This window comes from Eretmochelys imbricata, chromosome 6 (assembly GCF_965152235.1).
Source record: "Eretmochelys imbricata isolate rEreImb1 chromosome 6, rEreImb1.hap1, whole genome shotgun sequence".
Taxonomy (NCBI): Eukaryota; Metazoa; Chordata; order Testudines; family Cheloniidae; genus Eretmochelys; species Eretmochelys imbricata.
In genome coordinates, this window is record NC_135577.1 from 26,952,476 (window position 1) to 26,977,273 (window position 24,798).

General features: G+C 43.3%; 1 protein-coding gene and 1 pseudogene across 1 annotated transcript in view; both read left to right on the forward strand.

The window, feature by feature from the left end:
- Positions 1-24,798, forward strand: part of CD81 (CD81 molecule) — a 78,669-nt gene that overhangs the window by 15,100 nt on the left and 38,771 nt on the right. Inside the window, exon 2 of the mRNA XM_077818275.1 lies at positions 16,487-16,601. Coding sequence (XP_077674401.1) covers positions 16,487-16,601 — 115 coding nt within the window. The remainder of the gene's footprint in view (positions 1-16,486; positions 16,602-24,798) is intronic.
- On the forward strand, positions 10,743-10,947 carry LOC144267177 (small nucleolar RNA U3; annotated as a pseudogene).

Genomic DNA, 24,798 nt, shown 5'->3' on the forward strand with positions numbered 1-24,798 from the left:
AAAGCAGATCCTCAGAGACAAAAGGCAAGCTGACACCTCAGCCAGGTGTAAACAAGATCAATGGGCCATTGCCGGCCAGTGAGTAGCCACTGAGCAGGAAAAGGGGCATGGGCAGACAATCTACCTTTTAGCAAAGAGACAGCATGGGCTTCCCGTCCACACAGTCTGCCTGTCACCATGCTCCCAGCTGGAAATACTTCTCAAAAGGACTGTATGAAAAGAAGGGCTAGTCACGCCCATGTACTCCTCCTCCTCCTTCTGTCCATCGATTCACTGCACAAGAAAGAACAGAGGAAGCAGCCATTACACAGAAGGGGTCCTAGCCTAAGGAGTTTGGCCAGTAAGACTGAGAACATGTGGTGAGAGAAACTTTGCTTTGAATTTAATATAGTGTGTTAAGTTAGGCACTTTATTTTTCTTTCAGAGTAGCAGCCGTGTTAGTCTGTATTCGCAAAAAGAAAAGGAGTACTTGTGGCACCTTAAAGACTAACCAATTTATTTGAGCATAAACTTTCGTGAGCTACAGCTCACTTCATCGGATGCATTTTTCTTATAACCATTTTTGGTTTTTATGCCTTTTTACCTATATTCACTTAAAATCTTGTTTTATTGTTTTATCTAAAGCAGTGTGTTTGGGGAAACTCCATTTGAGATAACAAGATTTGTGCTTCTAATGACAGACTTTATCTGACTTTATATGAGCTTGTATTGTCCAGGAGAGGGTTGGGAAGTATGAGATGTACGTTTTGGGCAAAGTCTGGGAGTGGGAGTGTGCTAGTGTCTCCCTGCAGTGTAATTCAGGCTCGTAAACACTTAAGTGTGACTGGCAGGTTACAAGTGCACACAGATACAGCTGGGAGCAATTTAAGTGCTGGAGGCTGTTTGTGAGCCGTCCAGGAGTGGAGGCAACAACAGTAAAGCAGTGTAAAGGGCAGCTCAGGTTAGACGGCAGGGTTGACACAGCTACTCATTAGTCTAAATCAGTGGTGGGCAACATGTGGCCCGTTAGAGTAATCCGTTGGAGAGCCGCAAGACCATTTGTTTGCATTGACCGTCCGCAAGCACGGCCGCCCGCAGCTCCCAGTGGCCGTGGTTCGCCGTTCCTGGCCAATGGGAGCTGCTGGAAGTGGCATCCAGCAGGTTGCTCACCACTGGTCTAAATAAATGGTTTTCAACTTTTTTTTTTTTTTTATTGGTGGTTCTCTAAAAAATGTTGAATGCAGAGGTGGACCCCTTTGGAAATTCCGCCAGTGGTCCACGGACCCCTACCATAGAAGTCTTGGGTTGAAAACTGGCTGAACAGAATTTAACGATAAATGTTTCACATGCTTGGCACGGTATTTGACGTAGCGTGAGAGAGAGTGCTAAACTGTGGGCTTCTAATGACAACACTTCCGGGTTTTGGCCTGTAGGTAGGGGTATTCACATACTTTTGATCAGCAAAAGGGAATGCCTTTTCTGGGATCTGAAACTTTATTTTCATTGTCACCTTTCATGGACCCCTTAGACCAGGGGTGGGAAAACTTTTTTTTTTTGGCCTGAGTGCCACATTGGGGTTCCGAAATGGTATGGAGGGTCAGGTAGGGAAGGCTGTGCTCCCCAAACGGATGGGGCAGGGCCCAAGCTGTTTGGGGAGCACAGCCTTCCCTACCTGACCCTCCATACCAACCCCTGCTGCTCCTTGTCCCCTGACCACCCCCTCCTGGAACCCCACCCCCCTACCCCGACAGGCCCCCAGGACCCTCTGCCCCCTATCCAACCTCCCCATCCCCTTACCATGCCGCTCAGCACCAGGACTGGCCGCCATGCCGTCTGGCCAGAGCCAGCCATGCAACCGCACAGTCTAGAGCACTGGGGCAGGCCGGCGGCTCTTGCAGCCATGCTGCCCGGCAGGAGCTCGCAGCCCCACCACCCAGAGCGCTGGCGGCACGGTGAGTTGAGTCTGTGGGGGTGGGGAGCTTAAGGGCCAGGCAGAACAGTCCAGCCTGCGGGCCGCAGTTTGCCCACCTCTGTCTTAGATGTTGCCTCCAGACCCCCAGGGTTGAAAAAGGCTAGTCTAGATGTACCTTAGATATGTCTTGCTCCAATATTCTGATTAATAATGAGCCACTTCCTCAGCTGGTATAAATCAGTATAGCTCCATGGACTTCAAATCTATGATGATTGGCCTAGTGTGTCTAGAATCTGTATCAAATAATTTCAGATGTGTATTCTTTCCCATAACAAATAGAAAAGTTTACTAACCTAAAGGTAGTAGTTAGCGTACTACTTAGTTTCTTCCTTTGGGTTTTTTGCCAATATTTTTAGTGCCTTGTTTTGGTTTTGTTTTATTCAGTGTGCGTAAATCGAGATTTGTTTCGGTGCCAAAGCATTCAACATGCTAATGCTCAATATCTATATTGTGGCCTAAGATCTCTTCCCATTCATTCTTTACTGGGAGGCTTCTCAGTTCTGCTTTCGGTATGTTTTGTTTTATCTGTTTTGGCAGAAATAACAGGATCTCTGTCTTCTTATTGTATTTTAATATACAAATAGTGTACTGTCATTTTTGAGATCTTTATGCTTTTAAATTGTAGATGTTCTCTGTATTTGATTTCCTGGTAAATTGCATTTGCCTTTCAGTATGGTTCAGTGCAGATAAATCACTGTTTCTCATGGGATAAACATAGATTACACTTGAACAGTCTATCCAGTATTGAAAATAGATCTGTCATGCATGTAATAATCTTGGGGTTCATTAAATAACAAACCATTGAATGAGTAAGGAATAAAACAAACTGGGGAGCTTCTGTAGTGAGTTGCTGCATGCAGTCAGATGGTGTTCCCAACCCCTGCCTTCAGAGCACATCTCCCAATTTCTATGTTCATAATACTGTCCTGTATGAGGGAGTATCTCTAAATTATAATCTTCTACAAACATCTCTTGACAGTGCTTGAGTTATCCTAAACTACTATAAAGCCCACAGCTATGTGTCAATGTCCTAGCTTTTGAATGGCTTCTGTGGTTTACCATTACCATATATGTTTGTTTACCCATAGAGGCTCCATGTGGGTGCACCTGCATGGAGATCATTGTAGAATCAAGGCCTTACGTAACTCCGTCCACTGTTTTCTGTGTATCGTGGGAGTAGTGCTTTCTCTGTGTGTACGTGAGGGAGGTACTTTGTACTGTGATAAGCAAACAGCTATCAACTGACCGGCCCAATAATGTAGTTCAGTATGTGGTTGTGGTTTCTGGTGTTTGTGTGGTAGCATTAATGGAGATGGTTTAATATAATGGGAGTTTTATCACTTGGTTGGGGGGGGGAGACTTTTTTTTTCCAAAGGCACAAATGCAGGTTTGGGTGTCCAATTCATGACTTTGAAATTGATGTATCATAATACTCGAACTAGAATGGTCCTGGTGACATTAATATTCCCTTCTGTATCTGCATTGGCTATGGCAGGAGGCTCTTTATTTTCTGTCTGAGTTCTCAGACCTTAAAATACAGGCTCTTCTTTGCTTAGGAGAAATCTGATGGCTCTGGGTGCACCCTGATAGTGCTGAGCATGCACCCTCTGAAAATCAGGCTTCACTCTGGAATCATGCAAAAAGAACAGGAGAGGACTTGTGTCACCTTAGAGACTAACCAATTTATTTGAGCATAAGCTTTCGTGGGCTACAGCTCACTTCATCGGATGCATGCAGTGGAAAATACAGTAGGAAGACTTTTATATACACAGAGAACATGAAACAATGGGTGTTACCATACACACTACAACGAGAGTGATTAGTTAAGGTGCGCTATTACCAGCGGGGGGACCTTTTGTCGTGATAATCAAGATGGGCCATTTCCAGCAGTTGAAAAGATCATGTGAGGAACAGTAGGGGGGAAAAATAAACATGGAGAAATAGTTTTACTTGGCACAGGCATCTTCCCTGGTGCTGTAGCATTTCATTGATGGTCCACTGAAATAGCAGTGGAAAGTTGTGATCCACCTGTTCCTTAAAGCAAGCCGATCCACAGGCTTGATGTGTCTGCCAGGGATGTAAAGTAGCTTATGAAAGTAGCTGACCCAGAAAATGGCTCTTGGTGTCCATCAGCTCTCATGACAGAGAGGCGTATGTCCACTATGAAAAAAGCTCAGTCTCTGCCCATGAAGCACTTGCAAATCCCTATAGTGGGAATCTTGCACTGTTGTTGGCCCACACGAGTCTTAAGTTACCAGTCTAGTACACAAGGTAATAAATAGCTAGTTTATCCCCTTCACTCCCACCATGTTTACTTTTCAGAGTGATTCTTGAGCTGCTTACTGGGGGGGGCGGAGAGTGTGTGTGTGTGTGTGTGTGTGTGTGTGTGTGTGTGTGCACGCACGCGCAAAGAGCATAATTGAGGGTCTGATCCTGAGAGGTGCCAGATCACTTGAACTGAAGTTAAATGCTGGGGGAGTAGTGGTGGTGGTATATTTTATCGTTCTCACTGGATTCTTTCTCTGCTACGAGGTGAATGGACTTCAACTCTCTGGCAAGTGTCGATGTCATTTAGGGAACATCTTGCTGCTTTTCCTGGAAGACATTTGCCCTCTCGGAGTTTGAGCCTCAGGGCGGGGAATTCACTACCTCATTCCATGCGTGATCTCAAGGGCCCTGTTAATTGCTTGCCCTCAGAAGAAATGTCGCTGGGCAACTTCTGCATTTTGTTGGCCTATCCAGCCCATGTAAACTGGGTGAATTTTGGATGGGTCACTGAAACAGTCAGTTAACAGCAACCCTTCAGCAGGTGAACATATCCAGTCAAGGTCCTACCAGCGGTCTGTGGCTGTTGCTGTCCCCAGGATAATGATGGGGAATCTGCTTAGCCTAACTGCCCAGGGTCACCCATAATAACTCTTGCAATTTTGCATGCAGCTTGAATCTCAGCTGGTTTGAGCCTTAATGGTAGGCATCCACGTAGGACACTTGAAGTGCCCTATCTCCCAAGGTTATGTGTCTGGGTGTAATTGAATGAGTAACTTTAATCTTTACAGCATATGGACCAAGTTTCTCTAATGAGCAGAACTAGGACATTACCGTCAAACTCCCACCCCCAGGCATCTGTGTCTGACATATCCACATACCCCAAACAGTCTACTTGGATTTCATGAAATAGGCCAAAGAACACACTACACCCTTTTTTCTTTAATAATTGGATCACAGCTGATTTGAAGTCACCTCACCAGACAACTCCTATCTTTTCAATTCCCACTGAAGCAGCTGGCACTTAGGTAGCCGGTTTTTATCCAGAATAGCTTTTGGTTTGGCGCCTGCTTCCTGGTCTCTGTGTACTCGCCAGGATATACATCACGTATTTGTCTGCCTTTTTTGAAGAGGGGGAGAGCAAAAGATACAAGCAGCTCACTAGTTACAGTGCTGACTGACTGGTATGTCACTTGCAAATGAGACATCCTGCTGGCAAATCAATTTTTAGAAACACTCCTCAATTTCCTGTGGATGAGATCAGACCTTGCTCAGAGAACTAACTTTTTCTGTCAGTGCCTCACATTAGCTCTTCTTGCACAAAGGCCCTGTCTACACTTCAGGGACTATACTGGCATTGCTAAGGCATTGTAGACTCATCCTACATTGGCAGAAGGATTATTTCCATTGCTGTAGAAAAACCACCATTCCAAGTGACAGTGAGCTAGGTCGATGGAAGCATTCTTCCGTCCACCAGCTGAATCTACGCTGGTGGTTAGGTCACCCCTGAGCACCATAGATAAGTAAACATAAATTTTAATTGTAGACCAGGCCAAAGACTAAAGCGTTGAAAGGGCTGCATTCCATCCTTGTTTTGTGGTGAATGTGCTGAGCGCTGCCAGTAGCTAACCTTAAAAAGACTCTCTTCAGGTGAGCATCAAGAACTTCCCCTTCAGGACACTTGGAAGCTGCCTCCCTCTTGTCATATGCATGGGCACATAGTTTTGTAGTTGTCATCCCAGGGCATGGCAACCCTGACAACCTCTCCCTGCCAAGGGCAGCAATGTCACTGAACTCTAATTTCCTGACTTTCAGGACGATGCACCCTGGAGTGCATGAGATTGCACGCTGGCAAGCATTGCGGTACTGTAATAGCTTATCAGCCATGTTTACTCTGTGGCTGAGACGTGCTAGCCACAAATGTGTCTAAACAGGACTGCTGCTAGCAGGGTTCTAACATGGCTTCCCTAACCAGCGTGGACAGGGACTTCAGTTTCTAGAAAACATGTTTTCTAACATGGTTATAAACCTACTTTGAGCCTAGTTCATGGTGTTCAAAAAGAAAAGTCTGCAACTTCAACACTGTCCTACCACTCCAAGCACCATGGCGACTCCACTGATGCTAGAGGAATGGTGGAGGAAACTGAAAATTCTGAACAGCACAGAGCATAGGACAATAATCTCTAACATAGTTTGACTCTGTCTGGGAGTAGCAATCTCTGTCCATGCTGGCCAGGGAAACTATATTAGCAATAGTCCTGTATGAATGTTATTGCTTGCACTAGACAGAGCCTCTGGGGTACGGTAAGTGAGCAGTGAGCCCCAGAGATGGAGCCCACTGAAGAAAGACGGGAATAACCACCACAGAGGTTTCCAAAGGCACTTTTCAGTTCCTTTTGGAGGGAGAAATAGGGAGTTCTTACCTAAATCTAAGAAAAGGCTTATACATACATTTTTCAAAAGGGGCCCCTGATTTTGAGGGGCTTCTCATCATGGATCTCCAGCCCTGGGCCTAACTTTGAGACTTTTTCTCAGCCCCAGCTACTATCAGACTTCAGCTGTTGAGCACCCAAAATCAGTGGCTACTCTTAATTTCTGGAACAGGAGAAAGACCCAAGTTCAGACCATTGTCTTTTTCTCCTTCCTCATCTCCCCTTTCCTCCCCCTGCCCCTCCCCCAATATATCTGTGCATCCCTCAGAATGTGACATGGAAATCCTCTTGACTAGTTGGCTTCAGTCTTCTGGGGAGTTCTGGAGCTAAAAGATGTTGAAAAATTGGAGACAGAGCTCAGAGAAGCTGAGGGATGCCTTAAATGAGGGATTTTGAGGAGCTCAATGTGCAGAGATTATTGAGGAGACGGGTGAGATGACTCGATTGGTCTAGCAGTATCCACACAGGAGCAAGAGTTAGAAGGATATTTACTCTAGAAGGCAAAGGCATTAAAAGATCCAACATCTGGAAGTTGGCACTAGAAGTTGTCATACTGGAAGTAAGATAAAAAGTTCTTAACCGTGAAGCTAACTAACCATTGGAACAGATTACCAAACAATTGGGTGATGGAGAATCTACCATATCTTGATTCAATGACTCCAGGTATCTTTGTAAAAGATGTGCTGCAGCTCAACCACCAGCTGTTGGGCACAATGCAGGGATCATTGCTATGCAGGAAGACAGGCTAGAATGTCATCATCTCTTCTGGCTTGAAAATCTATGGAAAAAACTTGTCTTGATCTCACTGATATTCAGTATGGTAACAGGCAAACTGTAGTTAAAATTAGAACCGTTCTGAACTAACATAAGATGAGTTCCTCTTACCAAATCCCAACTGTGAGCCTCTTGTGTACGCTGGGGAAAGGCATAGATGGGGCACGTTTTCTAGGATCAGGCACTTCCTTGTCCTGGATAGCCCTGCACTAATAATGTAAACGTGGGGGGAGTGCAGCAGTGTAGAATGGAATGTTGTAAAGTAGACTGGATTTCCCTCTGAATTTATAAAAGGGCGAGTGTAGGGAAGGGTAACTTTGAAAGCTGTTTGGCTCATAGTGGGGAAAGCTCAAGGTTATTTAAGTAACAATAAGAATAACTGTACTTTAGAAAAAAAAATCTGACTACAACAAATCATTCTGTGAACTCTTGTTCTAATTTTGAATAGTCATTCAGTTCAACTATGTCCACGACTAGTTTGCAAACATTTGTGCATATGACCTGGGATCATCACATGGTGCTGTTACAAATAGCTTTTACAAGTTATGTTCAACTGAATATATAGGCAGTTGGATCTAGGAGGAAACCGAGCACCAGCTTTGTACAACTCCTAATTTCCATTAGCATTTTTATTTGTATTACAGTAGTGCCTGAAGGTCTCAGCTGAGATCAGGTTCCCATAATGCTCGGTGCTGTGAATACACATAGTAAGAGACAGTCCCTGCCTGAAGAGCTTACAATCTAAACAGAACAGACAAAAGGTGGGAGGGAAAACAGATGCACAGAGAGGTGAAGTTTGGGTAAGTCACATTGTTTGTATTAAGCTTTCTTGGTTGTTAGATAGAAGTTATAGCAAACAGTCCTGATAGAGGAGCAACTTTCAGATATAGTCTAGTGCCATCTAGCTAACTCATCTGAAACACCTGTTCTGTTGCTCCACCCATTTCCAGGTGCTGTCACAATCCAGGTAGATCAGCAAAACTGGCCACCCCTAAAATTTTTGGTGCAGGACATAAGAGAAATGAACTGTTCGTACAGTCCTTGTCCCCTCAAACAGCTAACTGCAGCCTTGGTCTCCATTTTAAGTATCTGAAATAAGGATTCAATTTAGCTTTCATAAGTGCTATAATATGTTACGTTCCAATTAATTATTAAAAACATATTTTGAGGCCTAATTGTAGTCGGTCTCATTACAGAGAGATTAAAGTCTGTAAATATGCTTTTAGAAATTGGCTGCTAAAGTAAAATAGCTCTCCTATTAAGCTGAAATAAAGTGTGTAGTCTGATACATTGAGGTGTGTTTAATGTAGTGTTTGTGTGGTTTGCAGAACATCAGTCCAACAAGTGCTTGCATTGAAGTACCACTACGAAAGTATTCTAATGCAATACAGAACCTGGAAAGAACCTTCACTGTCGGAAGACAGGATACTGGGTTAGATGGACCTTTGGTCTGACCCAATATGGCTGTTCTTATGTATGAACTAGGTTAACCCCCAGTGGTGGATTTCTTGCCCCCTAGGAAGTGAAATGAAGGTTGTTTCCCTGCTGCTAACCAAATTAAAGGAATTGTACTCATGCCTCCCCGCTCCCCGCATCTCAAACTCTCATGAAACCTGGCCTTTTAAGGTCCAGACACGAGTACTGGCAGGAAGTTAAACCAGGGGGGAGGGGGAGGCTTCCTCTCTAAAGTTGATTAGCCAAATTTCATTCTGCATCTCCAATCTAAAAGCCATTCATTCAGTACCACAGGGAACGACACGTGGTGTTTACTGCTTTACAGACCACAAATTAATACCTTAGAGATTCAGTTTGATGAGAGGTGTGAAAGCACTTTCTTGTCCTCCATTAGTTTGCCCATTTTAACTGTGAATTAGGAAGTGCTAGACACAGCTTAGATTCTTCCCTGCCTCCACCCCGCCCAATTTACAATGTGTCTTTTACTATGTCTCCTATATAGTGACTAGCACAATGAGACTCTGATCTTGACTGGGGACTCCAGGCATTATTGTAATATAAATAATAGATAGCAGCTGGCTCACATCTTGGGCACTGTTGGACTGAAGTTCATATTTGAAGGCCCTCTTTGTTCTAGTGGAAAGGTAGAGAGAAACAGGTGGTCTGCAGAAGAAATGCTGAGGGGGCCGGGATAAGACCCAAACCTTCTTGAACCTCTTACATTTTGGATGGACTTTCATCCCTAGATCCAAATTGCGGTTGATGATCAGAGCGGACTTGGAACATAGCACACATAGGGAACAAGATGGTGGAAACTTTGCGAGAACAGCTTGCCAGGTGTTACTGAGATCAGTACTAGTCAATCCAAACCTCATCCAGGTTCATGTGCTGCTTCTAGGTCATCTCTGAGAGAGTGACAGTTACCACTTGCAGCCAGCTTACAGTATGTGAGTGAAGGTGCTACCGTGGTGGTGGTGGAGGACTGTTTACCATACTGGTGTTAAATCAGAGTGCTGAGGAATTGAGAGCAAGAGATGGCCGTCAGGGGAAGTGGTGAGACAGCAGGAGCAGTGCAGTGTGTTTTTGTTTTTCACTCTGCCAAAATTCCACGAACCCTGAAGGAAAAAGCAAATGGAGAAATTGCTGTCTGTGGAAGTGTCTAGCTCTCCTTTCAGGTTTTATGAGCTGTCGCTGGGCTGTTCTTTTAAAACTTTTTTTTTTTAAAAAAAAAAAAGGTTCTTCTAGTGGAAGCCAGGGTTACTATGGCAATCCAATGAGTTTTCTCCCTCCCGCTTCCTTCCCTTTGGAACCACAAGTGACCGGATTCCTCAACTATGTTTAATATATTTTTGGTGGTTATGAAGGATGTTTTTCAGGGAAATGATGATCCATAGTTCTGTCTTTAACTTTATAATGGGGAAAAAAGTGTTTAGAATCCTCTCTCTCTCGGTCTCACATAAGAGAACACTTTAAATACTCCCCTTTCTGTTCTTCAAAGCTCTGAGACAACTTGCTCCTGGACTCCTCCCAAATGTGATCTCATTTGCTGGTTCATAACCATGGTGAGATGGGTGAAGGCAGGGACTGAGCCAGCCAAAAGAGGCACAGAATTTCAACAGTCCAGTCAAAGTGAGCGCAGAAATCTTCTTTGGATGGTTCTCCTCCTAGGGGCTGCACACAGATTCCTGCTTTAGGAGTGGCATTGATTAATTATGGGCCCTTCTCTTTTTTCCAAGTGAATAAACAAATGTGGATTTTATTATCGTCCTAGACAACTAATGAGAAACTCCAGACTGGATTCTGGTTTCCCTTTTTTTTTTTTTGTTAAAGTCAGCTCCTAGCTACTTTACTTGGAGCTGAATTGGAAGACTATACTTTCAGGGATCATTTCTATAGTTTGTAACTAGAGAAGTGTAGCCGAAAGTGTCTGACCTCTCTTACCACGAGGAGTTAAAGTGTTCTCTTCTGAGCGTGAAGCCAGCAGACAGTGTTGCTTTAATGCAGCTGCTGTCTGTTATTGATGACTGTTACTTCTTTGCTTTTGGGAAGCTGGAAGGGAGAGAACACTGATTTTTTTCATTTTTTTTTCTTTTCCCCACAATCACTTTTTCCATAGCAAGTACTGGGAGATTGTTGGCCTGCCTGAAGCAAGTTCTGAGAGGGGCTTAGGTGCAATGTTTTTCCCTATTCATAATAAGCACTGAAAGCTCAGCTGAAGGGGAGGAGGATCAGGAAATTGACTTGGGCAAAATCTCTAGACCCTTACTGGGCTAAATTTTCAGAGGATCTACTTCCATGCTTGCATAATTTCTTTAATTGTATGCACAGATTGAGTGATTGTGCATGTGTGGACATAGGCTCTTAACTAGCAATTTACATGTGCAGTCATGCAGTTTGCATTCATAATGGCGTTTGCCATTGCACACCTGTGGTTCTGTGCGCTTTATTGTGCATTCAAGCTGACTCCAATCTCATTGAAAACTTGGTCTGCGTTCTTGTAATGTAATAAAATTATTTTGTTCTTTGTGTGGGTTTTTTTAATCTTGTCCTGTTATAAGAAGGCATTCCACTAAAACTGGCCAAAATGTTCCAAGTAAAATCATAAATTCTGCAGTTGTTAAAGGAGCTGGGGAGAAGCAAGTGATTAAGGGACCAGGCAAAGAGAACTGGAGAGGCAGCAAGGACAATTGACACTACTGGGGATGCTGGTACCAGTAAGTGGACAAGTCAAGCTTTCTTTAGTCTAGAGTACTCTTGTGCTATACACTCTCCCTATATGTTTGAGTCTAAGAATAAGTGGCTAGTTCCTTAAGAACCATAATGGCTGAGCTTTTCAAAACGACTCCATGTTGGTCTAACTTTCCCACTGAAGTGAATGGTAAAACGCCTATTGATTTCAGTGGGAGCCAAATTAGGCCAGTGCTGAATAACTTGAAAAAGCCCAGCTGACATTTGCTTATGCAGTGGTCCCAAGCATTAGACTCTGCCTGCAAATGTATAACTACAGTCTTCTGAACTATTACTAAAGAATCTCTTTATGGGACTGTCATATAACCTGTAGTCGATCCCTCATGTACTTATGACTAATTTAGGGATCCTGTCAAAAATCAGCCCTCTTTTTAAGAGCTGCTGTCTTTTTTTTAAATAAAAGTCATCCTTCTTTCACATGTATCCTTTAAAACAAGTTGGTACGAAGGCTATGACCTTTAAGATAAAATGGAGTTTGAGTAGGCCTCACCAGTGAAAGTGCCTTGGAAATCTCCCTTTAAATATATTAGATTTTCTTACTTCAGAAACCAATGTCTTATTTAAATAAGATTCTATTTGTTACAGTAGAATGGGTATGACTGTGTCAAATGGGTCAGAGAAAAGTCCTACTAGGAAACATTTAGCTTGAATAAGTCACTCCCAAAAAGAGAGGTTTGAAAAGGAGTCATTTAAGTAATCCCCCAGTTTTGCAGTATGAGTATTTCAATTCTATTGTATTTCAGTCTTAGCCGCCACCTTTTCAAGGAAGCATGTTGTGTTTTTTGTTTATTTATTAATTATTCCTCTTACCCCCAATAATACTCTTATCCAAGAAGGTTTTGTTCAGAGAATTGTCAGTGCTATAGTGGCATTAGGACTGGCACATCTTCCCTGTTAGCACAAAGTGACTACAAATGGTACCTCAATTCTAATGCAATCATGTGCCTGTTTATTTTATGGAGGCATGTGTTTATGTTACACCTTTAAACCCAATACAGCGAGTCTAGCTTTGCAGTCCACTCCTAGGTTCAACTTTTAATCCAGAGAATTTCATAGTTCATCCTCGGAGACCAAACAGAAACCCTTGGTGAGAGTGTGACAGGACTGAGTGCATTATTGTGCGTACAGGAAAGTGACTCCGCCTGTTGGCTGCTAATAAAGATTTCATAGCTGGAACTTGTGTGTGTGTGCATACATATGCATGCTCTAGTCCCTCTACTCTGCTGCTGTATAGTAGGCCTTTTTAGGTAGGGCAGCCCTTTCTGCCTAATCAGCTAGTTGTGCTGTTCCAGGGATGGTGTCCCTATCTAGCCTCTGTTTACCAGAAACTGGGAATGGGCGACAGGGGATGGATCACTTGATGATTACCTGTTCCGTTCATTTCCCTCAGGGGCACCTGGCACTGGCCTCTGTTGGAAGACAGGATACTGGGCTAGCTGGATCTTTGGTCTGACCCACTATGGCAGTTCTTATGTTCCTCTTAGTACGCACTTGTGGTGGTATCCATAGAAGCACTGGAGATTTAATGGCTTTTTTTTTAAAAAAAAAAAAAGGATCCCTCAGATTAGTTTCTTAAATCTATATTTAGGCACCTTAGAGCTTGTCGAGGCTGCGAAATTGTCAACAAAACTTTTGTCTTTCACGGGTAAAAAAGCTTCCTCCCCCCCACTAAAGATGAAAATTTTGCTGACGCAAGTGGCAATGTGAATGTGGCTCTGGACAAAGCTAACGCCGCTTGCAGGGCTGGAAGTATTTTGTTGGCAAAAGTGCCGAAAAAGAGCTTTACACAGCCTTGTCACTAAAAGCTGTGTGGCGTAGACAAGACCTAAATAAATGGCCTGATCTTCAGTAGTGCTGAGCATCCAGCAACTCCAATTGAGTTCAAACCCTCAAGTTAAGTACAAGAAATGCCTGTCAAAGAGAGAACTTGAGTTGATTTTGTTTGTCCAAACTGATTATTGTGATCTCCTGAATAAACAAGTAGTACGGATATAATAAATTAACTGGGAGATTTGCGTACTGCCCTTCCCTGCAAGGTGGCTTCATCATCCCAGAAGATTTTCTTCAGTGAAGGTGAGCATTGGACTGTCATCCCGTGTCTTGCCCTGTCCAATTAGTTACCGCTGATTCTTTTAAAATAAATACATAAATATATTTATTTTACTGAAATTCTCAAGGAACAATTGATGCCGAGTCATGTTTTGATGCTACTACGAATTAGATCAGAACAGTTTCTGAATAAGCAGGGAGGTGGCCTAAGTTACTGTCAGCCAAGTGCCATATTTGTTAAAGATGCAAGCTAACAAATGTTTTGTTTCTGATACTCATGGAATTCTCTATATACTTCCTCTCTGAATAACATCCATCAATGGGTTATGGGTCCTCAGGTTGCCTGCTGAACAAGATGATCTTCTTGTATGTGTTGAGGTAATCGCCATCTCTGTGGAGAAATGGAGTTGTTAACCATTATGTGTTTTGGAATGGGCTGAAGGAACACCTGATGCGGTTTTTGTTTGTTTTTTTTAAAATTACCTTGGAAAACTAGTTGCTAGAGAAATGACTATGGTTCTTAACAAAGACATTCCACAAGGGAGTGGGAAGGTGAGGAGTAAACAGGACTCTGGCTATCCCTGCTGGAGATCAGATATCCCAAAAATCTCTTGAAGAAAACAATGTCTGCTGTTTAGTGTGGCTACAGTCGGATCGATGCACAGGAAAAGCCTGGGGGCGGGGGGGAAGAGAGGGATTTTCAGACATACCTAAGTCACTTAAGCACTCTTCAAAATGCTACCTTAAATGCCTAGAGGGATGCTTACAGGGGAATATGCTTTTTGCCAAGTTCATATGGATCTTCTGATAACGTGTGCTACGCATGTGCAGGATGTTGGAGTTTTTGTTGTTACCTAGCATCAATATGCACCGGTTAAGCATGCTTCTATAAGGCTGATTGTCATCAAACCTTTTTCCTGTGGCAAGTGGTTTTTGGGAGTTCTAGAAAACTTGCTAGGCTGTGTTTGGTCAAATTCTAGATGCCACAAAACTAGATAAATGCAACTGTGCATTGGGAGTAGGAAAAGAATGCAGGTCTGAAGGAGAAATTGACAAACCTTAGAAACTGTTTTCTCGTAACTCCCTGTCACAACTGGTACACAACCAAAGGTGATGTGTGAAAGCATAACACATCCCAGTGTAGGATAACTTCACTATAAGCACAATGTTTAAAAATAGTGAATCCTGGGATGTGTAGCTAAAGATATCTAAAATAAACCTGGTTTCTGTCCCTACGTCATAGATGAGCAATACCATGTGTCTTCAGACTTACTACCTCCACTTCCAATGAGACAAAACTTAAATGGTACCTCAGTCTAAAAGCTACCTTTAAAGCTTCAGTTGCAGATGTTGCTCTCTTCCCCTCCTAAAAAATAATTTTGTAACAGCAGCCACTGCACATTAGCAATATTTTACCCTAGAATCCTCTGCCTGTTGCTAATAGGAAAGTGGTCCCTACAGACAAGTTGTAAAGCACTGTGGATATCTTCAGGATGAAAGGTGCTGTATAAAATATAAATGAAAAGTCCAAACAATTACACCTGCAATAGTGCGCACACGTCTGGTCTGGTCAACTTTATTGAGACGGAGATTGGTGCATTTTCCAGTTTAAACATACAGGAATGTAAGGAGCTAAATTATTGAGAGGTTGGAAAAATTACGCCTTTTTTTACAAAGAGGCGTACAACATTCTGAAGGGGCTCCAGAGGATTGTATGAGGCCAAACCCATAGGACGCACCTCTAACTTAGAGGCTTGGTGCTCTTGGGGATTTCTTATGCCAAATAGCTAACATCCAGGATAAATGTAAGGACAGCACTGGGAACAAAGTAATCAGAGGCAGGATGCTTCAGCTGCACTGAGCAGGAGTTAGCGAGGCAGAGAGTGAAGGAACCAGAGCTGGTGGTGTAACAAGTTTCCCGAATCTTCCTATCAAGAGCAGGATGGCTCAGAACTGTTGGGGAAATGTGCTGTGCAGCGCACTTTGCCCCTGTTCCTAACAGGAACCAGAGAGAGACTCTCCCTAGGGGGCACAATGCTAGACACCCCATTGTGACAGATCCTGGCCTTTGTGGCTTTGGAGAGCCAGAAGGCATGTTTGTCATTCTCTGGCCTAGCACTCAGGGAATCATTACACTGAAATACTACCCATGCGCTGCTGGGGTGGGAAATTCTCACTTCTCTTTTTCCTTCCAACCTCTAGCAAAAGAGAGAGCAGGACTTAGCCCATAGGTTTTGAAAAGTATTTAGACAAACATAAAAAGAAATGCATGGCTCTTGAGCAGCTACTAGTTGTGAGATGGACTGGGATAGGTATTCTGGAGCCACTCCTGTGCCTGGAACAGACCTGTCATTCAGCCTTGAAATCTGTCACTCTGCTCTTCAAACTTAGCCTGGATAGCCTAGTAATGAAGCCTATTGGAGATGAAGGGCCTTATTCTGCAACCCCTCATGTGTAACTCTCAGGGGATCTGGGGGAAGATCTATGTGCAGAGAGGCTGCAGAATCAATGGGAGAACTCATAATTGGAAACAGACAAGGCCATTAGGCGGGGAGGGTATGGTCAATATATTGGACAAAGGGCACCCAGAGTGAGCTGTTTTGATGCATTCTGTTTCTCTGTGTATATATGAGCCATATATTGGACAAGCTTAGTAGAAAGCGAGATGTCTCCTTATATGATTTGCCAGTGCCCTGCATGTTGGGTAAGGCCTCTGGAAGGACTTGTCTTCTATGTAAATAGACTGTATGATGGGACATGTGATGGAATGAGTGTTGCTAATTGTGTCCCCTTCTCTCTGGTTTCTACCCAGCTCGCAGGAGGAATCATTCTTGGTGTGGCACTCTGGCTCCGTCATGATTCGCAGACCACAAATATCCTGTACTTACATCTAGGTGACAAGCAGGCCCCTAACACATTCTATATTGGTAAGTAGTGCTGGGAGAGAAGTAGGTGGGTGGGTGTAGAGGGAGTGAGGTTTGTATGCATCTCCGTTGGTGATGGTACCTGCACAACTTGTCCTGTTCCAGTGAAGCATGACACACCCAGAAATGCAAACGGAAAGCATTGTTCATACGCAGGTGTGACCGGGCTCCTAGTGGAGAGCCAGCTATGGTCACTCAATTAGGGTGAACTGCAAGAATGGGGCAGCCAACCTCCCCAAAAAGCTGGTGGATATTCCAGTACTTAAATTTACCAAGCCAGCATAAAACAGCTTCTTTATTACCTTACTGGTTACTCAGAAGTCCAAACAACACAGTTCCCTTAAAGTGATCCAGCCTCAGGCCTCCATCCAGGTACCCACATCAAATATGATGAAAATTTCTGTAAATCTTCTTTAATCATATAAAAGAAAAGGTTCTATCAGTCCCAAAGAATCGGACTCATTACCTCCCAGGTTAATGAATGTTTCAGATCTTATCCAAATACATGCTACAGCCAATTCTTACTAACTAAACAAAATTTTTCTAAAAAACATAAGGGTATGGTTAAAATATCAATATACATACAGACGTGAGCTCAATTCATTGAGGTGCAGATTCACAGCAGAGATGGTGAGCTTCCTAGTTGCAAAGTGTTCCTTTAGAATTCAGTTCATAGGTCATAGTCTAATGACGAAATCTCATATTCACGGTGTACCAGCATAACTGGGACCTCAGTCTTGCGACTCAAACTTCCCCGATGAAGTCTAAGCAAATCTGAGATGACAGAATCAGGACCCAAGGATCTTTTATACAATTTCATGTCTTTTGACAAGTTGGAATTCCTCAGGGAACAAAAGGTAATCAGGATGACTTTGAAGGAGGTCCATCACTAGCACTTAGCTATATGAGTTAACATAAGGCCATTTGCTTGTTCCTCCACCATTCACAGTACATTTCAAAGAGAGATGAATACCAAGATATCCGGTGCTTACAATTCATTTACATAATAGGATGTTCTTTTGACCTCTGAATTATAAGAATACAGAACAGACAGGGACTGTTTTACATTGTCCACCCTACTCATACATATGTAAATACACAAAACCACAAGCATTATCTTCCCACATGTCTTCTCTGGGTTATTTATTTTGCAGGATGTTTAACCCTTTCTAGCCATGCATCACAGCAGGTGTCCTAAAAACATAATGTATGCTCATTATGGCAATATATGGAATAAAGTATAGACTAAAATATCTCATACTAGCAAGATATGACCTTGATGTGCAAATCCTGTTTGCTTAAATGTAACCTGTGTTGCATGTATCTCCAATCCTAGAGTCAAAGGGGTTAAAATGAAAAGCATCTTTAAAAAATATCCAGCTTTTCTGTGCAAGCAGTAAAGAGAATTTCCCCTGTCCCATTTCCACTAGTCTCCTTTAAAAACCTTTAATTTCAGGAGGGAGTTGTGTGGTGGGTTTGGACATAAGTGGGAGGAGGGATTGCTTGTTGTAGCTGTTTTTTGGGATTGTTGGTTCTCTGCTGCAGGGATATGGAGCAACTGAAGGAACAGTCGGCAATGGAAAATAAATTGTGGAGACCAGCATGACTCATGTTTTCCAGGCGTGTGAGGTTTAATGTGATTTCAATAATTGGTCAGCATTCTGACTTGTTGGAAATGGAAGACCCTTATTTGGCTGTGCTCGTCTGCACTCGAGCAGCAGCTCAAGCCTTGAAGCATTGGCTTGAGCAGGACGTCTGCTTTCCAAGGTCCCTTTTTTTATGAGGTTTGACCTCTGCACTGTGTATCTGAAACCAGCTGTCTCTCTGCAAGGGGAATGCTGAGGATGCTGTGTGCGGGGGAGGTGACGATTGCAGGGTACTGGGTGTGGACCAAGAATTCCTGCATTCTCAGGGGTAGACACAGGAAAGAAATGCTGTCATGGATGGGGACCTAGGGGAGGAGGACATCTGGAAAAATTATCCTCCATTCCTGTTCAAGACAAAACTGCGTATGAGTCTGATTCTCCACAGCTCTGCTCCAGTTTAACTCTGTTGATTTTAATGGAGGTTTACCTGATTTCTGCCTCCCACTGGTGTGAAAGGAAGATGAGCCCCATAGCTTCTTCCCCACCACTATCCATTCAGACCAGATGTCTTCAATATCTGCATATGCACTTCTCCACCAGGTGGAGACATTTTAAGGGGCAGTCCCCTTCCAAATGCTGAAGAAAGGGAAGGGTGAGGTGGCTGTCACCAGTATGGGATACTCGTAGAGCTCTGGGGTTTAGAGGTATGGAGATAATCCCTTCCTGTTTTGAGAACGAGAAGAGACTTGGAAATAAGAATGCTGTCCCCCTGTAGGTGGAGAATTGCTCCTAGAACCGCCATCCACTTCTCTCACAAGGCCCTCAGTAGACTGCATGTGACAACCCCAATATAATGGCAGGCTGTTGATCTGTATTGATTCAGTGAATACTAAAAACAGTCTCTGGTTGTGTTGATAAACTTCCATAACACCAGCACACGACTCTTCCTTGTCAAAACAATGGGTCATACAATCGCACTACAGCCATCTGGATAACTGGTGTACACTGGGACAATGGGGGATGCCTGGATTGTGATAACAGCTGCTCAGACTTGTGCTAGAGTTCATAAATGGATCCATGCACCTGGATATACGCGATACATGTGCCCTCAGTGCGCCCGCCTTTTCATAGAGCTCTGCAACCGACATGACATTCACGTTGGGTGCTGAGCTCTCTTGAAAATCTGGCCTGGTGTGCCCGGAGGCTGCAGAGATAGATTGGTTGTAAATGCGTGTAACAATAGCTTCAGTGTACTTGGATCCTTTCCCTTTCTACTGCATGTTGGGGGAATATTAAAAAGGCAGAACCTGCCATGCCAGGCTGGACCCAGTGGTCCATTTAGTCAGATATCCGGCTACCAGCAGTAGCCAATATGATCTGCTTCATAGCAAAGTGTCCCAGTTCAATTTCCACTCCCCCACCAAAATGACACACTTAGTCAGTTTGCTATTGATGTACATAGGGGTGGGAGGTGTTAATTCCTGAATCTACAAAGGGCCCTAGTCTTCCACCAGGGCCTCTATTCAGAGTATCCCCTCTTTCAATGTAAACTCCAACAAGGTGAGACTGAAAAGGCAGAGAGCCCAGGTCTCTAGATACCCCAGGGATTGGCCCAAAGATCAACTTCCTTCTCAAGGCAAAAAGTGAGTCTCTCATCTGCACTTCTGCCTGAGGTGAGGACCCAGAGGACAAGGAAACTGGGAGGAGCTGTTCATCTTCCTCCAAAATGGGAGAGAATCGAGCAATTGGACAGCTAAACTGTTTCCTCCAGGGTTTTGTCTCCCTCTTTTGAGCCTTTCTGCAAGGATGCATGTGCTCAGGATTGGCTCCAATAGCAGGTGCTTGTAATGTTTTAAAGTGACAGAATCAGCAATTCAACTTGGGCCTATCGGACTTTAAAGTAGGAGCACCTTACCATTGGCCTTCCTGACACTCAAGAATGGATGTGATCTCTTATTTAAAATTTCATGAATTATATTCAGAAACAGATCTGCCTAGCTTCCCCGTGATGACTGTAATTCCCATTCAGTAATATTAGCGGAGCATTTCCTTCAGCTGCTCTCTGCCACTCCCAGAGTCTGGAGCCTGGGATGACTTTTATAATTAAGACACATTCCCTTCTCAGTACACCATACCCTGCTTTTTCTCCCAAACCCTTCCCCCACAACATTTCCATTTCACAGTCGGGAGCTTCTGTAACGTGCCTTAGACTGGCTTGCTGTGTTCTTTCCCTTGCAGAATATTTTAGTGTCTAGTGTAAGGGTTTATTCCCAAAATTTGCTAGGGTATTTTTAACAAATGTTGGCATGACTATGGGACTGCAGGAAACCGTGGAGTTGTCTGGGGATGAAGCCCTGCTTAGTTGGTAGATCTGGTTAGGCTGCAGGGATTGGTAGGAGGCAGATAGGCCATTTTGTCTGCCTATGGAGATCTGTTCTGCAGAGGCCTTTATGCAGGGGAATGCATGTGAAGGAGGTAAAGTGACAACCAACTCAATCAGTTTTACCAAAGGTGGGGAGAGTGCTGAAACCAGCAAGGAGAGACTGTATGGGAAGCTGTAAGGGATATGGGGTGTAGCACTAGACATCTTTGCTCTCTGGGTGTGGTATGCCGGAAGGCTCCATTTTTCCTTCCGAGAAATGAAGCTGCTTTCCCCGTGACCAGGCTAGCGTTCATGCTCATTCCCAGTGTTTTGTTCTTCAAGTTTCTCCATTCCATGTTGGCAGAGGGAGTGCAGCAGCTGGATGTTGTTTTAATGTTAGGAGAGGGGAGAGTTTTGGTTGGGTCCCCCGCCCTTCAGTTGCTGCTTTGATTCAGTGGTGAGGCCAAAGCTTCAGAGTGCTTGTTAAACATCAGTTAAGAAAAGAGCTCCCTGGGGTGCTGCTGTGGGGAGGGGAGGAGCCTGCAGTGAAGCACAGTGGAAGGAGGGGGAGATTCTCACATGATGAAGGCCCTGGACCTTGACCGTTGGATGCACCTGTTGCTACAAATTCATGTGCCAACGGGCAGCTGCTGTCCCCATTCATGTTTTCATTCCTTCTTGAAAGCCATTTGAAGCTGGGGTTTTCCACAGGAAATATCCTTTTGATGTGCTTTAGCTTCCCACTGTCTCCAACCAGTTCAGTTTATCTGCTTGTTTTGAACTGGCTTCCCAGGACATGACATAAGCTTTTATTTGTTGGCTCTTTCGGTTTGTTGCTTTAAATCTATCTAATTGTGGCTGCTTTCTGCAACCTTCTTCATTTTGAGCCGCTGTTCTGATTGTGGACTTGACCATCCAGAAAATAGTGTTAACACTTTCAGCTCTTACAAAGATGACGAGGTTGTCTTTCAGCAGCTTAATAAGGCGGGGGGCACTTCCTGGGTAGCAGTTTGATACCTCTGTTGTGGAGCGGTAAGGCAGTATTTCTTTGCATTAGAGCTGGGCACACGGTCTGCCCATGCATCATATACACGTGCATGCCAGGCCTGTTTCTCCCTTACCTGGTGCTGTTTTTAAAGAGGGTGGTTGACTCATACCATCCTTCTCTGAAGAATAAAAATGGTGTGGGAGGTTAAGGTGATTTTCTCTCTCACATCCTCTAGTAGGGAAATGTTTCCATGAGCACCTACCCACCCAGTTCATAATTATAGTCTCTCATAGGGAGATTTTTGCAGCTGCATGCACTTTCACAAATCTCCTAGCAGTGAGATTTTTTTTTTCCAAAGGCGTACCACTATCTTTTGATAGGAGTTGGGTGCCTTGATTGCCTTCTCTGTCTTTCAAAAATCTCCCCCGGTATCTTGAAGGAGCAATTGGCTTGCTCCCAAATGCATCCTCCCCCCCTGCCCCCCTTATTGATAGCTGCAAAACCAGAAACACTGCTGCATGCCACCATTGCATCTGAAATGCCCCACTCTACACTGCAGATATAATATATGTTCATAGATAGTACAGATTAGGGCTGTCAAGCAATTAAAAAAATTAATCTCAATTAATCACGCTGTTAAACAATAATAGAAAACCATTTATCTAAATATTTTTGGATGTTTTCTACATTTTCAAATATTTTTATTTCAGTTACAACTCAATACAAAGTGTACAGTACTTTATATTTTATTACAAATATTTGCATTGTAAAAAAAAAATAGTATTTTTTCAATTCACCTAATACAAGTATTGCAGTGCAATCTCTTTATCATGAACTTACAAGTGTAGAATTATGTACAGAAAATAACTGCATTCAAAAATAAAACCATGTAAAACTTCAGCACCTAGAAAGTCCACTCAGTCCTACTTGTATGGCCAATTGCTCAGACAAACAAGTTTGTTTACAATTGCCGGAGATAACAGGAAGCTGGCAGCATTTACAATGTCATTTTGTTGGGGACACTGGGGCATGGCCACTAGGTAACTCGGGGGGATGGAAGACCATGAGTGTCAATGAAGCCCCCTCGCATAGGCCCAAGTGTCCTTTCCCCCCCACCTCCCCCCCGTTGCAGTTATGCTGAGTATCTGCAACAATATGTTGAGTCAGACTGCCTGAAACTAAACAAGGCCAAACAAGACAGATGTGGAAGAACAATGCTGATTAAAGCAGCTTTATGTATGGTTTAACAAATGGTACAGAGAACAAGGGAACTAGCTGGTAACTGGATTGGCTGGCTATATGGATACTTAGGGCAGCTTGCTATTGGATAAGTATGCTGAAGAAAGGATGTATAAAAGCCTGTGTAACTTCCTGCTCTGTGTGCAGGATTTGAGATTCTATTCTCCCTGTACCTTCTTTGAAGCTTCAAATAAACTTTTCTGCTTCTCCACTCCGTTGTGATTATTGGGTGACACACACCGGGCTGCGAACCCCTGCTGTTGCTCGCCTCTAGCACTGGGTGCCGGCAACAATTTGAAAGTGAGAACAGGCATTCGTATGGCACTGTTATAGCTGGCATCGCAAGATATTTATGTGCTAGATAAGCTAAAGATTCATATGTCCCTTCATGTTTCAACCACCATTCCAGAGGACATGCATCCATGCTGATGACAGGCTTTGCTCGATAACAATCCAAAGCAGTGTGAACCAACACATGTTCATTTTCATCATCTGAGTCAGATGCCATTAACACAAGATTGATTTTCCTTTTTGGAGGTTCAGGTGCTCTAGTTTCCACATCAGAGTGTTGCGCTTTTAAGACATCTGAAAGCATGCTCCGCACCTCATCCCTCTCAGATTTTGGGAGGCACTTCAGATTCTTAAACCTTGGGTCGAGTGCTGTAGCTATCTTTAGAAATCTCACATTGGTACCTTCTTTGCATTTTGTGAAATCCTGCAGTGAAAGTGTTCTTAAAATGAACGTGTGCTGGGTCATCATCCAAGACTGCTATAACATGAAATATATGGCAGAATGCGGGTAAAACAGAGTGGGAGACATACAATTCTCCCCCAAGGAGTTCAGTCACAAATTTAATGCATATATATATAATATATAATATTTTTATGAACATCGTTGGCATGGAAGCATGAAGGGACATATGGATGTTTAGCATATCTGGCACGTAAACACTTGCAATGCCGGCTACAAAAGTGTCACGTGAACACCTGTTCTCGTTTTCAGGTGACATTGTAAATAATACGCGGGCAGCATTATTTCCCGTAACAGTAAACAAACTTGTTTGTCTGAGTGATCGGTTGAACAAGAAGTAGGACTGAGTGGACTTGTAGGCGCTAAAGTTTTACATTGGTTTGTTTAGAGTGCAATTATGTCACAAACAATCAATCTACATTTGTAAGTTGCACTTTCATGATGGAGATCACGCTACAGTACTTGTATGAGGTGAATTGAAAAAATACTATTTCTTTTATCATTTTTACAGTGCAAATATTTGTAATAAAAATAATATAAAGTGAGCACTGTATTCTGTGTTGTAATTGAAATCCAAAATATTTGAAAATGTAGAATAACATCCAAAATATTTAATAAATTTCAATTGGTATTCTATTGTTTAACAGTGCGATTAAAATTGATTAATCATGACTAATTTTTTAAATCGCGATTAATTTTTTGTTAATTGTGATTAATCAACAGCCCTAGTACAGATACATAGTTTTTAGAAGCAACCTGTTGACCTGTCAGACTCTAACAATGGATTAACAATTGATTAAAATATCTATTAACCCTTAATTCAAAGTGTGACCAAACTAGTTACCAGTGCTTCTGGATAAAGAACTTTGTTGAGAGACACTTTCATCTCTCTACTTTGGCCTAGAGACTGTGAATGGTAATGTAATGGCAGGGGTGCTGGAACAATTTGTGTAGTGGGGGTGCGAACTAAACTGCAGACCCTGTATATGATGGAAACCACTTCAAGCCAGGGAGTGCAGCTGCACCCCTAGTTCCAGCGCCTATGTGTAATGGTGTTAATGTGTCCCAAGTTGCATACGCTGTAAGTACTAGAGTGACAGCATGTTCCTGCTGTTGCTGGTCCAACGCTCCCTCTCCTAAACTTTAGAGAGGCAGCAGTGCAGGGATGGACCAGAGGCAGACTGCTGCTGGGGCTCTTGAGGGGTTAGCTGACAAAGGGCTCATTGTTTAGTCCCAAATGAGATTAATCGGAGCTCGGTCCTGCTTGGTTGACT